The sequence below is a fragment of the Guillardia theta genome (assembly GCF_000315625.1).
Source record: "Guillardia theta CCMP2712 unplaced genomic scaffold GUITHscaffold_21, whole genome shotgun sequence".
Lineage (NCBI taxonomy): Eukaryota > Cryptophyceae > Pyrenomonadales > Geminigeraceae > Guillardia > Guillardia theta.
Genome location: NW_005434653.1, coordinates 774782 through 785990, shown reverse-complemented (window position 1 = coordinate 785990; position 11209 = coordinate 774782). Strand labels below are relative to the sequence as shown.

The following is an 11209-nucleotide window of genomic DNA, read 5'->3' as shown; positions in this document are numbered from 1 at the left end:
GGACGTGCTCATTCTTGACCCGCCATTCTGTTCGCATCACGGGCTGGACCTGAGCGACAGGTGGAACAAGATAGTCAAGAAGCTGAGGGCGAGAGAGAGAGACTGAGTGGAGGGAGCCGCTGACTTGTGATAGGCTTGGATCTCTGATCCTGCTGGAAACTGGTACTTCCCCTTCATCGCCGTCTTGATCGCGCATGTACCTGCCCCCACCGTTGCTTGCTGATTGTAGATCTGCCCCGAGAAGGGGATGGGGTAGTAGACGAACCCCGCACAGTTTGTGGCTTTGTTGCATTCCTGTCCACAAGCGGCTGCATCCTTGACTGCGATGGATGACTGAATGTCATTCCCGGGATAATCGTATCCTACTTCGTGCTTCGGGTAGCCGGACACGTCGGCGGCAACGGACCTCCTGATGTACGAGTAGGGGTCGGCGTTGACGAAGGCGCTGGTGTCGGTACCAACACCCACCATCATCGACTTGACGAAGCAGGAGCTCAGCTCGGTGCTCGCTCTCTTCTGGTAGGTGAAGCCCCGACACTCCGAGGTGGCGTTACATAAGGTCGCGCAGTCAGACATGGAGATCGACAACTTCCCGATGGTGCCGTTGACGGGGATGTCGTTCCCGATGAAGTCGACCTTGTAGAGGGCAGGGTAGTAGCCGTCGAAGACATCGTAGGCGAGGGCGAACTGAAGCCCAGCCAGGCACAGGAGCAGCAGAGGCGTCGAGCTTGACCTGGACATGGACGCGATAATACGCCTTGCCGCACGAGGAGCTAGAAATCAACGAACCCCCCGGTTGTTAAAACGTCTCAGTACCTGGTCATGAACTAGTATGCGCTGAGTGCATCATATGATATGACACTTACGTTCTACGAAGGCGAATTAAATCCATGTAAGCAAGGAAACACCAGGGTTTTGCAAAGTAAATGTCAGCCAATCGTCCCTCTGAGCGCATCATTGCATATGCGACTTACATACTATTGGGCTCAAGTTCCATCCATCCAAGCAAGAGCAAAAGAATTTGCAAAATGAAATGTCAGCCATTTGTTCCCTGAGGGGCCGAGAGGTCGTCGGTATCTGCTCCGAACGAGATTGTACCGCAGCTGCGACTTTACGAAGTTTACTACCAGTAGCTCCGCGAGGTGACGTGACCTGCTCGAGTTACTGCCAGGTCACGGTCAACCGACGCGTTCGCTGCTGAGGTGAATCTTTGTAGCGCGTACAAGCACATAAAAAGAATGTTTCCACCAACTTCAAAGTAAGGCAAGGTTGCGTTGACTGTACCTGGCATCAGCATAACAGGTTCAAACATCACGAAGATCATGCGTGGCCGCTCATCCCGTGAGCGGCGTTGTGCTGGATCAGCATTGACTGGTGCCATTTACTTCCGAGCACAGCGTTCATGCTGGACTTTATTCCTTCCCGCTTCTCCCTCCTCTCAGCTGGACTCCAAGGGCTAGAGGAGCAGGACAGCATGCTTTCGTCGGGTCTGCTCGCAAGGTTCTGCTCCCTCTCGCTCTGTGCCTCCTCCTCCGAGCCCCTCCTGCTGACTCTCGGGAACGAATCGATCGTGCCTGCTGGGCTGTTGACGCCCTCACCTTCACCTGCACACGGGTCAGGCGGACTCACGAGCAGGAGGATCAGACCCAAGGAAGCGTCCTGCCTGACCTTGTCACTTGCTCTGCAGGTGCAGGTCAACTCCAGCCTTTTTCTGGCACCCTTCACCTCGGAGTTCCACAAGGGGTAGAGGTCTTGGTCGATTCAGCTGCGTTGAGAAGATACTTGAAGGAGATGGTGAAGTCGAAGTGCCTCTCTTCCGGCGGGTTCTGCCGTCAAAGTCAGGTGGACATCAGCAGGGCTGTCGCTGACCTCGTGGATGACCAGCCCCACACAAGCGCCGCGAGATCTTAAAGAATCTTTCAGAGACGAAGACGTCAAGGACGACACCTCATGTCTGCTATGCAACGGATGACGCCGACATCGGTCGTGAACACCACAGCCTACATGGACCATGAGAAAATAACGAAGCGGACGAGGAAGCAGAGCAAAGGAAGAGAAGGAGGAGGAAGAGGAGGAGGAGGAGGAGGAGGAGGAGGAGGATGAGGATTGAAGGTGAGGAGGAGAATACCCATTGCTCTTTCAAGCTGATCTTTGGTATCATACATCCACAACAGCATGCCCCGTACCATCCGCGTGCTCATCCTGCAGAAGCTTTGCTTGTAATGGGCTCGCCATTGCAAAGGTGGGTACACAAAGTACTCCTCCTCCTCCTCCTCCTCCTTCTCCTCTTTCTCAGCCTTTACGATTTGTTCAGATGCCTGTCATCACCTGTAGCTTGTTGCTCAGCCCGCATGCTTTTCTTTGCTGCTCCTCCTCGCTCCTCCCTCCCTCCTAGACTCACTCCTCTCCTCCCCTGTCTCTCTCAACGCTGCTGCTCTTCGTCTCCTTCTCGGCCCCGCTCGCCTTACCAAGGGTGAGGAACGTTGGGCTTGGCCATTCTATCCATCACCTTGTCAACTTTGACACATCGCTCATACAGTACCGCGGGCCTGAGAGAGTTTCAAGCTGGTTTCAAGTCAGCGCCATCGGCTACTCGGCGATGGCACCGTGCCAGTGAGACGGCACGGTGAACGTCCGACGGAGCAGGTTGCAGACGTGTCATCATGACGGAACACCGCCGGGCGAGCACTCAATACCTTGCAGTGCGGTATGAGGGTCAATCTGAGCTTGGCGAGTCACGGTGCCGGACCCCTGTCTGAGTGCCAGCTTGACCGTAGCTATGATGCCGGGACGAACGTGGAAGATGAACAGTCTTGAAGGCTTACACGCTTCATGAGTGTGTAGCTGAGCCTCACTGGAGTGCAATGACCCTTCAGCTGGACCGGGCCCAAGTAGTCATGTCGTGCGATCAAGAGCACTTGAATCTTGACATGTATGCAAATGATGATGACAGCAATGTCATATGTGCCATGACATGCCAAACGAGATCTGGTGAAGAGAGAAACTCTCTTGCAATTCCTTGGATTTGACCTTCAAACAGTGCTTCAATGTGATCAAGGCGTGTGCAATTGTTGTGATGAAAACACAAGGAAGTTATGGGCGTGATCATCTATAAAACGACGATCAAATAATAGATCCCCCCGAATGTCTGACGAACGAGAAGGAATGTATCGAAATCAGATCCCCGTCTGATTCCAATCAGAAGCGGAGGAATGGCTGGTGATCTGCAGCGGCAGCAGAACATGGCGGGGAGGGTCATGAATCTGAGAGGTCATTGATTTCTAGATGAAACACTTACTAGGATGTTCATTCTTGCTAGGATATGATCCATCTTACTAGGACGCTCGTTGATATTAGGATATGATCCATCTTACTAGGACGTGCTCATTCTTGACCCGCCATTCTGTTCGCATCACGGGCTGGACCTGAGCGACAGGTGGAACAAGATAGTCAAGAAGCTGAGGGCGAGAGAGAGAGACTGAGTGGAGGGAGCCGCTGACTTGTGATAGGCTTGGATCTCTGATCCTGCTGGAAACTGGTACTTCCCCTTCATCGCCGTCTTGATCGCGCATGTACTTGTGATAGGCTTGGATCTCTGATCTGCTGGAAACTGGTACTTCCCCCTTCATCGCCGTCTTGATCGCGCATGTACCTGCCCCCACCGTTGCTTGCTGATTGTAGATCTGCCCCGAGAAGGGGATGGGGTAGTAGACGAACCCCGCACAGTTTGTGGCTTTGTTGCATTCCTGTCCACAAGCGGCTGCATCCTTGACTGCGATGGATGACTGAATGTCATTCCCGGGATAATCGTATCCTACTTCGTGCTTCGGGTAGCCGGACACGTCGGCGGCAACGGACCTCCTGATGTACGAGTAGGGGTCGGCGTTGACGAAGGCGCTGGTGTCGGTACCAACACCCACCATCATCGACTTGACGAAGCAGGTGCTCAGCTCGGTGCTCGCTCTCTTCTGGTAGGTGAAGCCCCGACACTCCGAGGTGGCGTTACATAAGGTCGCGCAGTCAGACATGGAGATCGACAACTTCCCGATGGTGCCGTTGACGGGGATGTCGTTCCCGATGAAGTCGACCTTGTAGAGGGCAGGGTAGTAGCCGTCGAAGACATCGTAGGCGAGGGCGAACTGAAGCCCAGCCAGGCACAGGAGCAGCAGAGGCGTCGAGCTTGACCTGGACATGGACGCGATAATACGCCTTGCCGCACGAGGAGCTAGAAATCAACGAACCCCCCGGTTGTTAAAACGTCTCAGTATCTGGTCATTTTACAGTGGAAAGTACGGGTAAAAAGTCCCGGGGAAAGTACCGGTATATCATCGACCGTTAATCTATAATGGTAGGGGCCGAGAGGTCGTCGGTATCTGCTCCGAACGAGATTGTACCGCAGCTGCGACTATAAAAGTTGTTTTAAACGAAATCTTTGTAGCGCGTACAAGCACATAAAAAAAATGTTTCCAATTGATGGTTTCCCAAGTTCTTTGGGTTTGACTAAACATTAGTATAGTATATGGTTTTGACTAAACATTAGTGTAAAGTCTGGGTTGGGTTACTTTATTACAACAAATTCAAATTTAACTGAGATCCGATGCGTGGATTGAATATGTTCCTTCTGAAAATTTGAACACTTCAAGTGGAGTTTACAAATTGAGTTCAGGGTGTTACAGTTATAAATTGAAAGAGGGGGAATGACCTTCAAGTCAGTCCGGACTTCACTGTGACCGACGACCGCTCATCCCCCCGTTGAGCCGCGCGTGAAAGTTGAAGTTTTAGGGCCGTTTCTTGAGCTAAATTAAAATGACTTATAGTTGTACGGTATTTGGAGAAGAAAAAAAAGAAATTAACTTATACTATTTGTTGGACTCCCGGGCAGGCTTGAGTGAAGGCCGGGACTAGTAGACTCGCGGCGGCGTGCCCGGGCCGGGCCGCGGCTGTGACTGTGAGCCCGGCGGCCTCGGGCCCTTTAGGCTTCAAGGTCGGACTTGAACTCCGAAGCTCTTTACTCAAAGTTAAGTTAAAAAGTATTCAGTCACTGAGCCTCTCAACTCCGACGGGCCGCGCCGTCCGAGCGGCCCCCAACCTACCCGCTGGACTCCACGAGAATCACCCCGTTTCTGGGAATATGGGGGGGTAGGGGGTGGAATTAAAAAAGTCATGTCGAACGGCAATGCAGACTACATTTAGAGCGGAAAGAAGTGGGAGGAAGAGGAGAGATGAAAGGAGCTGAACTTAGGTGTCAGGGACAGGGACAGGGACAGGGACAGGGACAGGGACAGGGACAGGGACAGGGACAGGGACAGGGACAGGGACAGGGACAGGGACAGGAAGGAAGAGGGAAGGAGCGCAGAGGAAAGGAGTGAGGAAGATGGTGAGAACACGAGAAGAGGAGACAAGATGAAAGATGTGAAAGTGAAAGTCAAGGAGAGAGAGAGACAGACAGACAGACAGACAGAGAGACAGAGAGACAGAGAGACAGAGAGACAGGCAGTGGCAGAGGGACAGGCAGAGACAGAGACAAGGACAGAAGGTGGGAGAGATGGAAGGGAGAATGATGAAGCGAGAGGATGGGTGTGTAGCGATAGAGAGGAGAAAGAGAAAACACAAGGAAAGAGGAAGAGATAGTGGTAGAAGGTGAAGGTAAAAAAGAGGAGCAGCGGTACAGGAAGAGATGAGTCGAGATCAGGTTTCGACACATGTGAACTGTCGACTTCAGTCGATGCAGTTGTGTTGGCTGCGTTTGGGTGGTCAAATTTGAATCTCTAGATAGTCGGTCAATTCCTCTTCGCCTCCTTGCAATCTGCTGAATGTCTTTTCATCGATTCTTCTGTTATGTATCAGCCTTGTGATCCTGCTCTTTCTCGCTCAGGTCGATGCTGCGGGTGTAAAAATCGCTCCTTCTAGTCTTCTCAGTCCCCCGCGATGGGTGCCGAGCAAAGTTGCTGTGGCAGGGATCTGAATAAGATTGGACAGAGGTCAAAAGGTAAGCACGTCTGCATCTTAGCGTGCTCGCTCACACCCTGGCAGGCGAGAAACAGTCTGATCTGAACGAGGCTTGGAGGGAAGGAAGGTTGAAGGTAGGACAGAAGTCTGTCGTATGCCCCGTCACGTCCTGCTCTCTCAGAGGCTGCTGGAGGAAGGAGATCAACTTCAGCCCAGATGGGCTCTGGACCCGAGGATCTCGCCGAGGTCAGCTGAGAACTGACGCTTGCTTGGCCCGAGCTGACGAGCTGAGGATGACAAGGATGATGGCGATGGAGGTGCAGAAGAAAACTTCACCGCACAAGGCATCTTATCCACATGCGAGACCGACGGGTGACTTGATCCATTCCTGCCGGTGGACGAGCGTCTCAGTGAAACTTGTCAGAAAACGACCTGGCAAGCATGCGTGATGAGGTGCAGAATGAGTTCCACATGCGATGGCAGAGAACAAGCCTGACGAGAGGGTCAGCCTCCTCCTGCCTCAGTCCCGCCTGACCCTTTTGTTTGTCCAGTGTGTGGGCAGAGCCGTTGAAATTTCCTTCTGCTATTTCTCTTGCTCGCTCTTGATCGTTGTTTTTATCCCAGGGGTCCCTCGAAGACCTCCAGCACAGGAGGTCAGGATAGAACAGCCCAGCAGTGCTCCTTATACTCCTCCTGCCCCTCAGCTCTTCTCGGCCGCAAGCCGCACGCGACTAGGAACGGTCAACCTCTCACCTCAGCTCAGCTCCCCAGCTGCCCCCGTGCTGGTCGACTACGCGTCTCCCCAACAGATCGTCATCGACACTCCTCCCAAGGCTCGCTCGCTCGCAAGTCTCTTTCCCCTGACACTCCGCGATGGCAGGAGGTCTTGGAGCAGTTGGAAATAGTCCAGAGGTGGGGGAGAGGCGGCGGGGCTGACGAGCCTGACTACTTCCCCACCAGGAAACGCTCCAAGACACCCAAACGAGACTCGCTGGGGGAGGACCTCCTGGCCCTCAAGAAGTCGCTCAACAATGTGGACGCCCCGAGTGAGGAGGAGACGAGAAGACTGGAGGTAATGCTCTCGTCGTCGGTCCCCTTCAGTGAAAGGCCTCGCAGCGATGGGAAGAGAGGGTAGCCAGCGCGTTGAAGTCAGCCTCCGACTCGCCTCCTCCTCACATCAGCCTCCTGTCTCAGGAGAAGGTGGGGGGAAGACAAGGTCTCTGTACTCACTGTCTCTTCCTCACCTGGTCCCCACCAGACTCCCTCGTCGCAAGACTTGAAGTCTCAGCTGACTGAGGTGAAATATTGTCGCGCTCCTGCTGGGGTTTACGACTCCTTAGGCTGAGGGGCAGCTGGACGATCTCAAGAGGAAAGTCATCAAGCTGAAGGTGACCTGACTCATCCCTCCCCTTCTCCCTCCCTCGCTTCTTCCTTCCTTCCCTGCTTGCCTGCCTGCCTGCCTGCCCGCCCGCCTCCTTCCCTGCCTCGCTGCCTTGCTCCCTTCCTGCCTTGCACCCTGCCTTCCTGCCTGCCTGCCTGCCTGCCTCCCTTCCTGCCTTCCTGCCTGCCCTCCCTGCCTCTACTTTCGCCCTCTCACCCTGGACAGTCGACGGATCATTCGACTTCGTCAGAGAGCGACGAGGTGCAGGTAACTCGCCGCCCAAACCACCCTGACCACCCCCTTCACTCCTCCTTCCTACCCCACCTTCTGCCATTTCATACTCTCCGTCTCCCCGTCACTCTCCCTCTCCTCCCCCTTCATCGTTTTGTTCAGGCTGCACGCAAGGAGCTGGGAAATGCTGTCGCTCGCGTGGCCGGCCTTCGTGTGGAGCTGCGTAAGGTTGGCAGTGGCAGCAGGCAGCCAAGGAGAGCAGGAAGAGGAGGGAGGGAAGGGAGGAGAAGAGGAGGGAAGGGTTGGAGCGAGGAAGGTGGAGTGGAGCAGGAGATCGGAGGTGTAACGTCAGACTCTGACGATTGGATGACTGCTAGGCCGAGTCCTCGACGGCGAAGAAAGCGAGAGCGCAGGAAAAGAGGGAGAAATTCATACAGCAAGTGCAGGAGGGTTGAGGGACCTGGCTCGCGTGTCCTTCCCTTCCTCAGGGGAGACACTCTGAAGAAACTCCGCGAGAAAACTTTTTCATTGCCGTGCGAAAGTTTGTAGAAGACTGCTGTGAAGCAAGACCTGCTCCCCTCGCATCAAAATCTCCCGAAGCGACTTATCGGCATCAACTCGCTCACACTCCTGACACAGCTCCTACTGCCCTGTGCGGCTTCTGCTGGGCTGCCTGCACGGGGAGAGCAGGACAGGTCAGTGTCAGCAAGTTCCTCCAGGCAACATGGCACCTTCTTCGCCTGAAGCTTCTTCGCGGCCTCAGCCTTGAGCATCGCGACCTTGCGAGCTTCCTTTGCCTGCCTGGACGCGTAGTTGACGCCCTCCTGCAAGTTTGCGGGGTCCTGGTCCTTGCGCAACCTGAAGTTGCCACAGTGAGCTGAGAAACAGCTGGAGAGAGAACTTACCTCTTCCTGTCCGCCTCGTCCTTGGCAGCAACAGTGGACCTCAAGGTGTCGAAGTAGCTGTTGAGATCCTGTTGCGATCGAGCAGCGCTGGAGGGCGAGTCAGAGGAGGGAAAGCCAGCAAGGCAGGCGATGACCTCAAGTGCGTGCGCGGGACCGCCTGGCGCTTGTACTTGGAGAGCTCCTGCTGGTCGCGCAGATTCTTCTTCGCTTCCTGCTTGTTCAAGTTGTCGAAGTACGAGTTGATGTCGTTTCTTGACGCCACCGTCGACTCTTGTATCCCCTCCTCGTCATGCTTGTGGACATGAACAGCTTCGCCATGGTGCGGGTTCTTGGCAGCCGACGGCACAACGAAGCTGGAGAGGACGGAAGGGGTCAGGGAGGAGGGCAACCACCCAGCGGCAGGTACCTGTACGGATCCGAGCGCTTCTTTGCGAGAGCCTGCTTGTGACGCAAGTCCTCTTTCTTAGTCTGAGATTGAAGCTGTGGACGAGACGAGAGCCATCAGTGAGAGAGGGAGAGGGGGAAAAGGTTCTTACCTTGTCGAAGTAGCTGTTGATGTCCTTCAAGGCTTGAATGGCAGTGCCGTGCTGGGTTTAGCAAAGTTAACCCCTCTTCCTCTTCCTCTTCCTCTTCCTCTTTCTCTCTCCTCCCCCTACCTTGGAGTGGAAAGTCTTTTCGGCCCTCAGCCTTGCCTCGTCCAGTTTGTTCTGCTTCGCTTGTTGCTGCTCGTAGCAAACTTCAGACGCTCTTGCGCAATTTGCTCCCCCACCCCCACCCCCACCCCCACCCCCCAGTCCCCGTCCCTCTCCCTCCCACCGCATTCAGATCGTCGAAGTAGCTCTGGATCTCATTGAGCGCCTTCTTGTCATCTCCTTCATGGGCCTTCAAGTTCGACTGCGAGGGTCTCAAACAAGCTTCGACGGACATCTTCTCACCGAGGTTTGCTTGCGCGACTCTACTTGCATCTTGTTGAAGTAGCTGTTGATGTCCTTCCTCACAGCGGTGGTGCTGCCCTTAGCCCTCCTGTCCAACTTCAGCTCGCCTCTTGGTCTTTCTTTCAGCCTGCAGGACTTACAGCATCGGCTTCTTCTCTTCGTGGTTAAGGACCTTGAGAGTCTTCGCCATGCGATCATAGAACGCGTTCATGTCGTTCATGCTCTCCTCGCTCTTGAACTGCTTGGCCCTGTGAAGATCAACATCGGGGGTGCTGATGGACTGCCACATCTATCAGCCAACGTCCTCCCCGCGCCCGCCATCTCACATGCTTCACAAACTTGGCCTCCTGGGGAGTGAGTTTGCGATCGAGCAGCTCGACGGTAGTCTGATCCTTGTACTGGAAGACGAAGAGGGCTGAGCATGACGTCAGGCATCATGCCAACCCTCATGACGCTCAACACACCTGCTGCTGTGCAGGCGACAAGCGCCACGACAGCGACCTGCTTCATTCCGTGGTTCTGCACCTTGAGATGTTACTGCAACGATCTTGAAGGTGAGATGTGAACCTTGTTGGAGTCTGATCGTGCTGCTGGAGAGAAGGCGCCGCCTGACATGAAGATGTCACAAACAAAGCTACCAGCGTCGCCTTGTTTCTTAGTTCACCAGCTTGCACCATGGTTTGACCACAGCGATGGGCCTCCTGAGAAGAACAAGAAAGAAAAATGTCAGGAATGAACTAATCTCGTTCATGTTTCAGATTAGTTACTCTCCTTCCCATTGAACCTTCAGCCTTTTCGTATGCATTGTTAGGGATTGAATTACGCTAGTTGATATCACCATTTTCTTGACTTCCAACTCTACAGTAGTGATGCTTCATCTCTACAACACCAACTCACCAAACACTGCAAGTTCCTTCATATTTTCACCTCCTTCTCCTTCTCCTTCGCCTTCTCCTCCTTCTCCTGCTCCTCCTCCACCACCACCTCCTATTTCCAGATTGTCTACGCCAACCCATTTTGCTGATGACCGCCCAACCCCTACCCCACAGGATCGAAATCACCCCTACCCCCCATTAAATATTATAATACCCCACCGATTGTCAAAAAAATCAATCTTCACCCCAACAAGTCCTTCTAATTACCCACCATATTTGAACACTTCACTACCCCGTACCCACATCTGTAATCACCCCACCTATGAGCATTGTAACCCAACCCTACTGTTGGCACTGATGAAATGCGAAGAGACGTCTTGAGAAGATTTCAAATAAATTTTCTATACTTTCAATTTTTCAAAACAAAGTTGAAATCGTATCTACTGGGGCCCAACTTGAAGGATCGGACCGTCACTGCCGTGACTGCCGGGCGGCCAGTGGGCCCGGCCCAGGCCGTCCGTCCGGCCGGGGCGAGCCTCGGATCCTCGGACTCGGGAGTCCGAGACCGTACCGGCGGGCCGTCGGGCCACGGCGCCGTCATGCGATCCATCAGGTCGTTCCCAAGTTCCGAAGTTCCGAGTTCCGACTCAGCAGTGACTCGCGCTGCGCCGGGCCGTCACTACCGTACCGTGCTGTAGTGCTGCTCGCAACCTCAGATCCGAGTGACTCGGACAGGCTGAGGGCCTGCCAGGGTAGATCATGTCATTCCTTGCTTCGGAGTTCTGAAGGTACGGTCCCTGGCACACTCCCCCCCATCCGGGGCTGCCCGGTGACCAGTACCCGGCCGCTCGTAACTTGAGTGACAGCAAAACTGACCTCCGACAGCGCGCGAGCCGCCGGACGAGACTACCGTTTCGACCTCGGGAGAGGGGA

At 54.3% G+C, this 11209-nt stretch overlaps 5 protein-coding genes across 5 annotated transcripts; 1 reads left to right on the top strand and 4 right to left on the bottom strand.

Annotated features, from left to right (window-relative positions):
* Positions 1 to 36: 36 nt before the first annotated feature.
* Positions 37 to 741, bottom strand: GUITHDRAFT_105780 (hypothetical protein; the record flags this gene model as incomplete). Its single annotated transcript, XM_005835558.1, has 1 exon — positions 37 to 741. One exon carries the CDS (start codon positions 739 to 741, stop codon positions 37 to 39), a length of 705 nt encoding a protein of 234 aa, XP_005835615.1.
* A 579-nt stretch (positions 742 to 1320) lies between these two features.
* GUITHDRAFT_105779 (hypothetical protein) lies at positions 1321 to 2235 on the bottom strand (the record flags this gene model as incomplete). Its single annotated transcript, XM_005835557.1, has 6 exons — positions 1321 to 1604; positions 1647 to 1681; positions 1726 to 1826; positions 1870 to 1906; positions 1948 to 2000; positions 2164 to 2235. The coding sequence occupies 6 exons, from the start codon at positions 2233 to 2235 to the stop codon at positions 1321 to 1323; spliced, it is 582 nt and encodes a 193-aa protein (XP_005835614.1).
* Positions 2236 to 3353: 1118 nt separating this feature from the next.
* Positions 3354 to 4193, bottom strand: GUITHDRAFT_105778 (hypothetical protein; the record flags this gene model as incomplete). The annotated part of the gene is made up of 1 exon (XM_005835556.1): positions 3354 to 4193. The coding sequence occupies one exon, from the start codon at positions 4191 to 4193 to the stop codon at positions 3354 to 3356; it is 840 nt and encodes a 279-aa protein (XP_005835613.1).
* A 1735-nt stretch (positions 4194 to 5928) lies between these two features.
* On the top strand, positions 5929 to 8016 carry GUITHDRAFT_136724 (hypothetical protein; the record flags this gene model as incomplete). The annotated part of the gene is made up of 9 exons (XM_005835555.1): positions 5929 to 5989; positions 6034 to 6195; positions 6574 to 6832; positions 6910 to 7021; positions 7066 to 7149; positions 7290 to 7337; positions 7556 to 7597; positions 7724 to 7789; positions 7939 to 8016. 9 exons carry the CDS (start codon positions 5929 to 5931, stop codon positions 8014 to 8016), a joined length of 912 nt encoding a protein of 303 aa, XP_005835612.1.
* Positions 8017 to 8068: 52 nt separating this feature from the next.
* GUITHDRAFT_151806 (hypothetical protein) lies at positions 8069 to 10010 on the bottom strand. The gene is made up of 13 exons (XM_005835554.1): positions 9969 to 10010; positions 9866 to 9920; positions 9728 to 9816; positions 9542 to 9681; positions 9402 to 9489; positions 9283 to 9360; positions 9123 to 9188; positions 9003 to 9053; positions 8873 to 8946; positions 8601 to 8819; positions 8467 to 8553; positions 8293 to 8419; positions 8069 to 8234 (listed from the first exon to the last, which is right to left on the bottom strand). The coding sequence occupies exons 2-13, from the start codon at positions 9909 to 9911 to the stop codon at positions 8184 to 8186; spliced, it is 1116 nt and encodes a 371-aa protein (XP_005835611.1). The 5' UTR covers positions 9912 to 9920; positions 9969 to 10010; the 3' UTR covers positions 8069 to 8183.
* Positions 10011 to 11209: the final 1199 nt, after the last annotated feature.

What these genes read in the sequence shown, in the direction of transcription:
- GUITHDRAFT_151806 (XM_005835554.1), bottom strand. Translation starts at nt 9,911, where the DNA reads ATGAAGCAGGTCGCTGTCGTGGCGCTTGTCGCCTGCACAGCAGCAG. An exon ending in TGTCGCCTGCACAGCAGCAG is followed by an intron (nt 9,817 to 9,865) that starts GTGTGTTGAGCG and finishes CGTCATGCTCAG; the next exon opens with CCCTCTTCGTCTTCCAGTAC. An exon ending in TCAACAGCTACTTCGACAAG is followed by an intron (nt 8,947 to 9,002) that starts GTAAGAACCTTT and finishes TCTCGTCCACAG; the next exon opens with CTTCAATCTCAGACTAAGAA.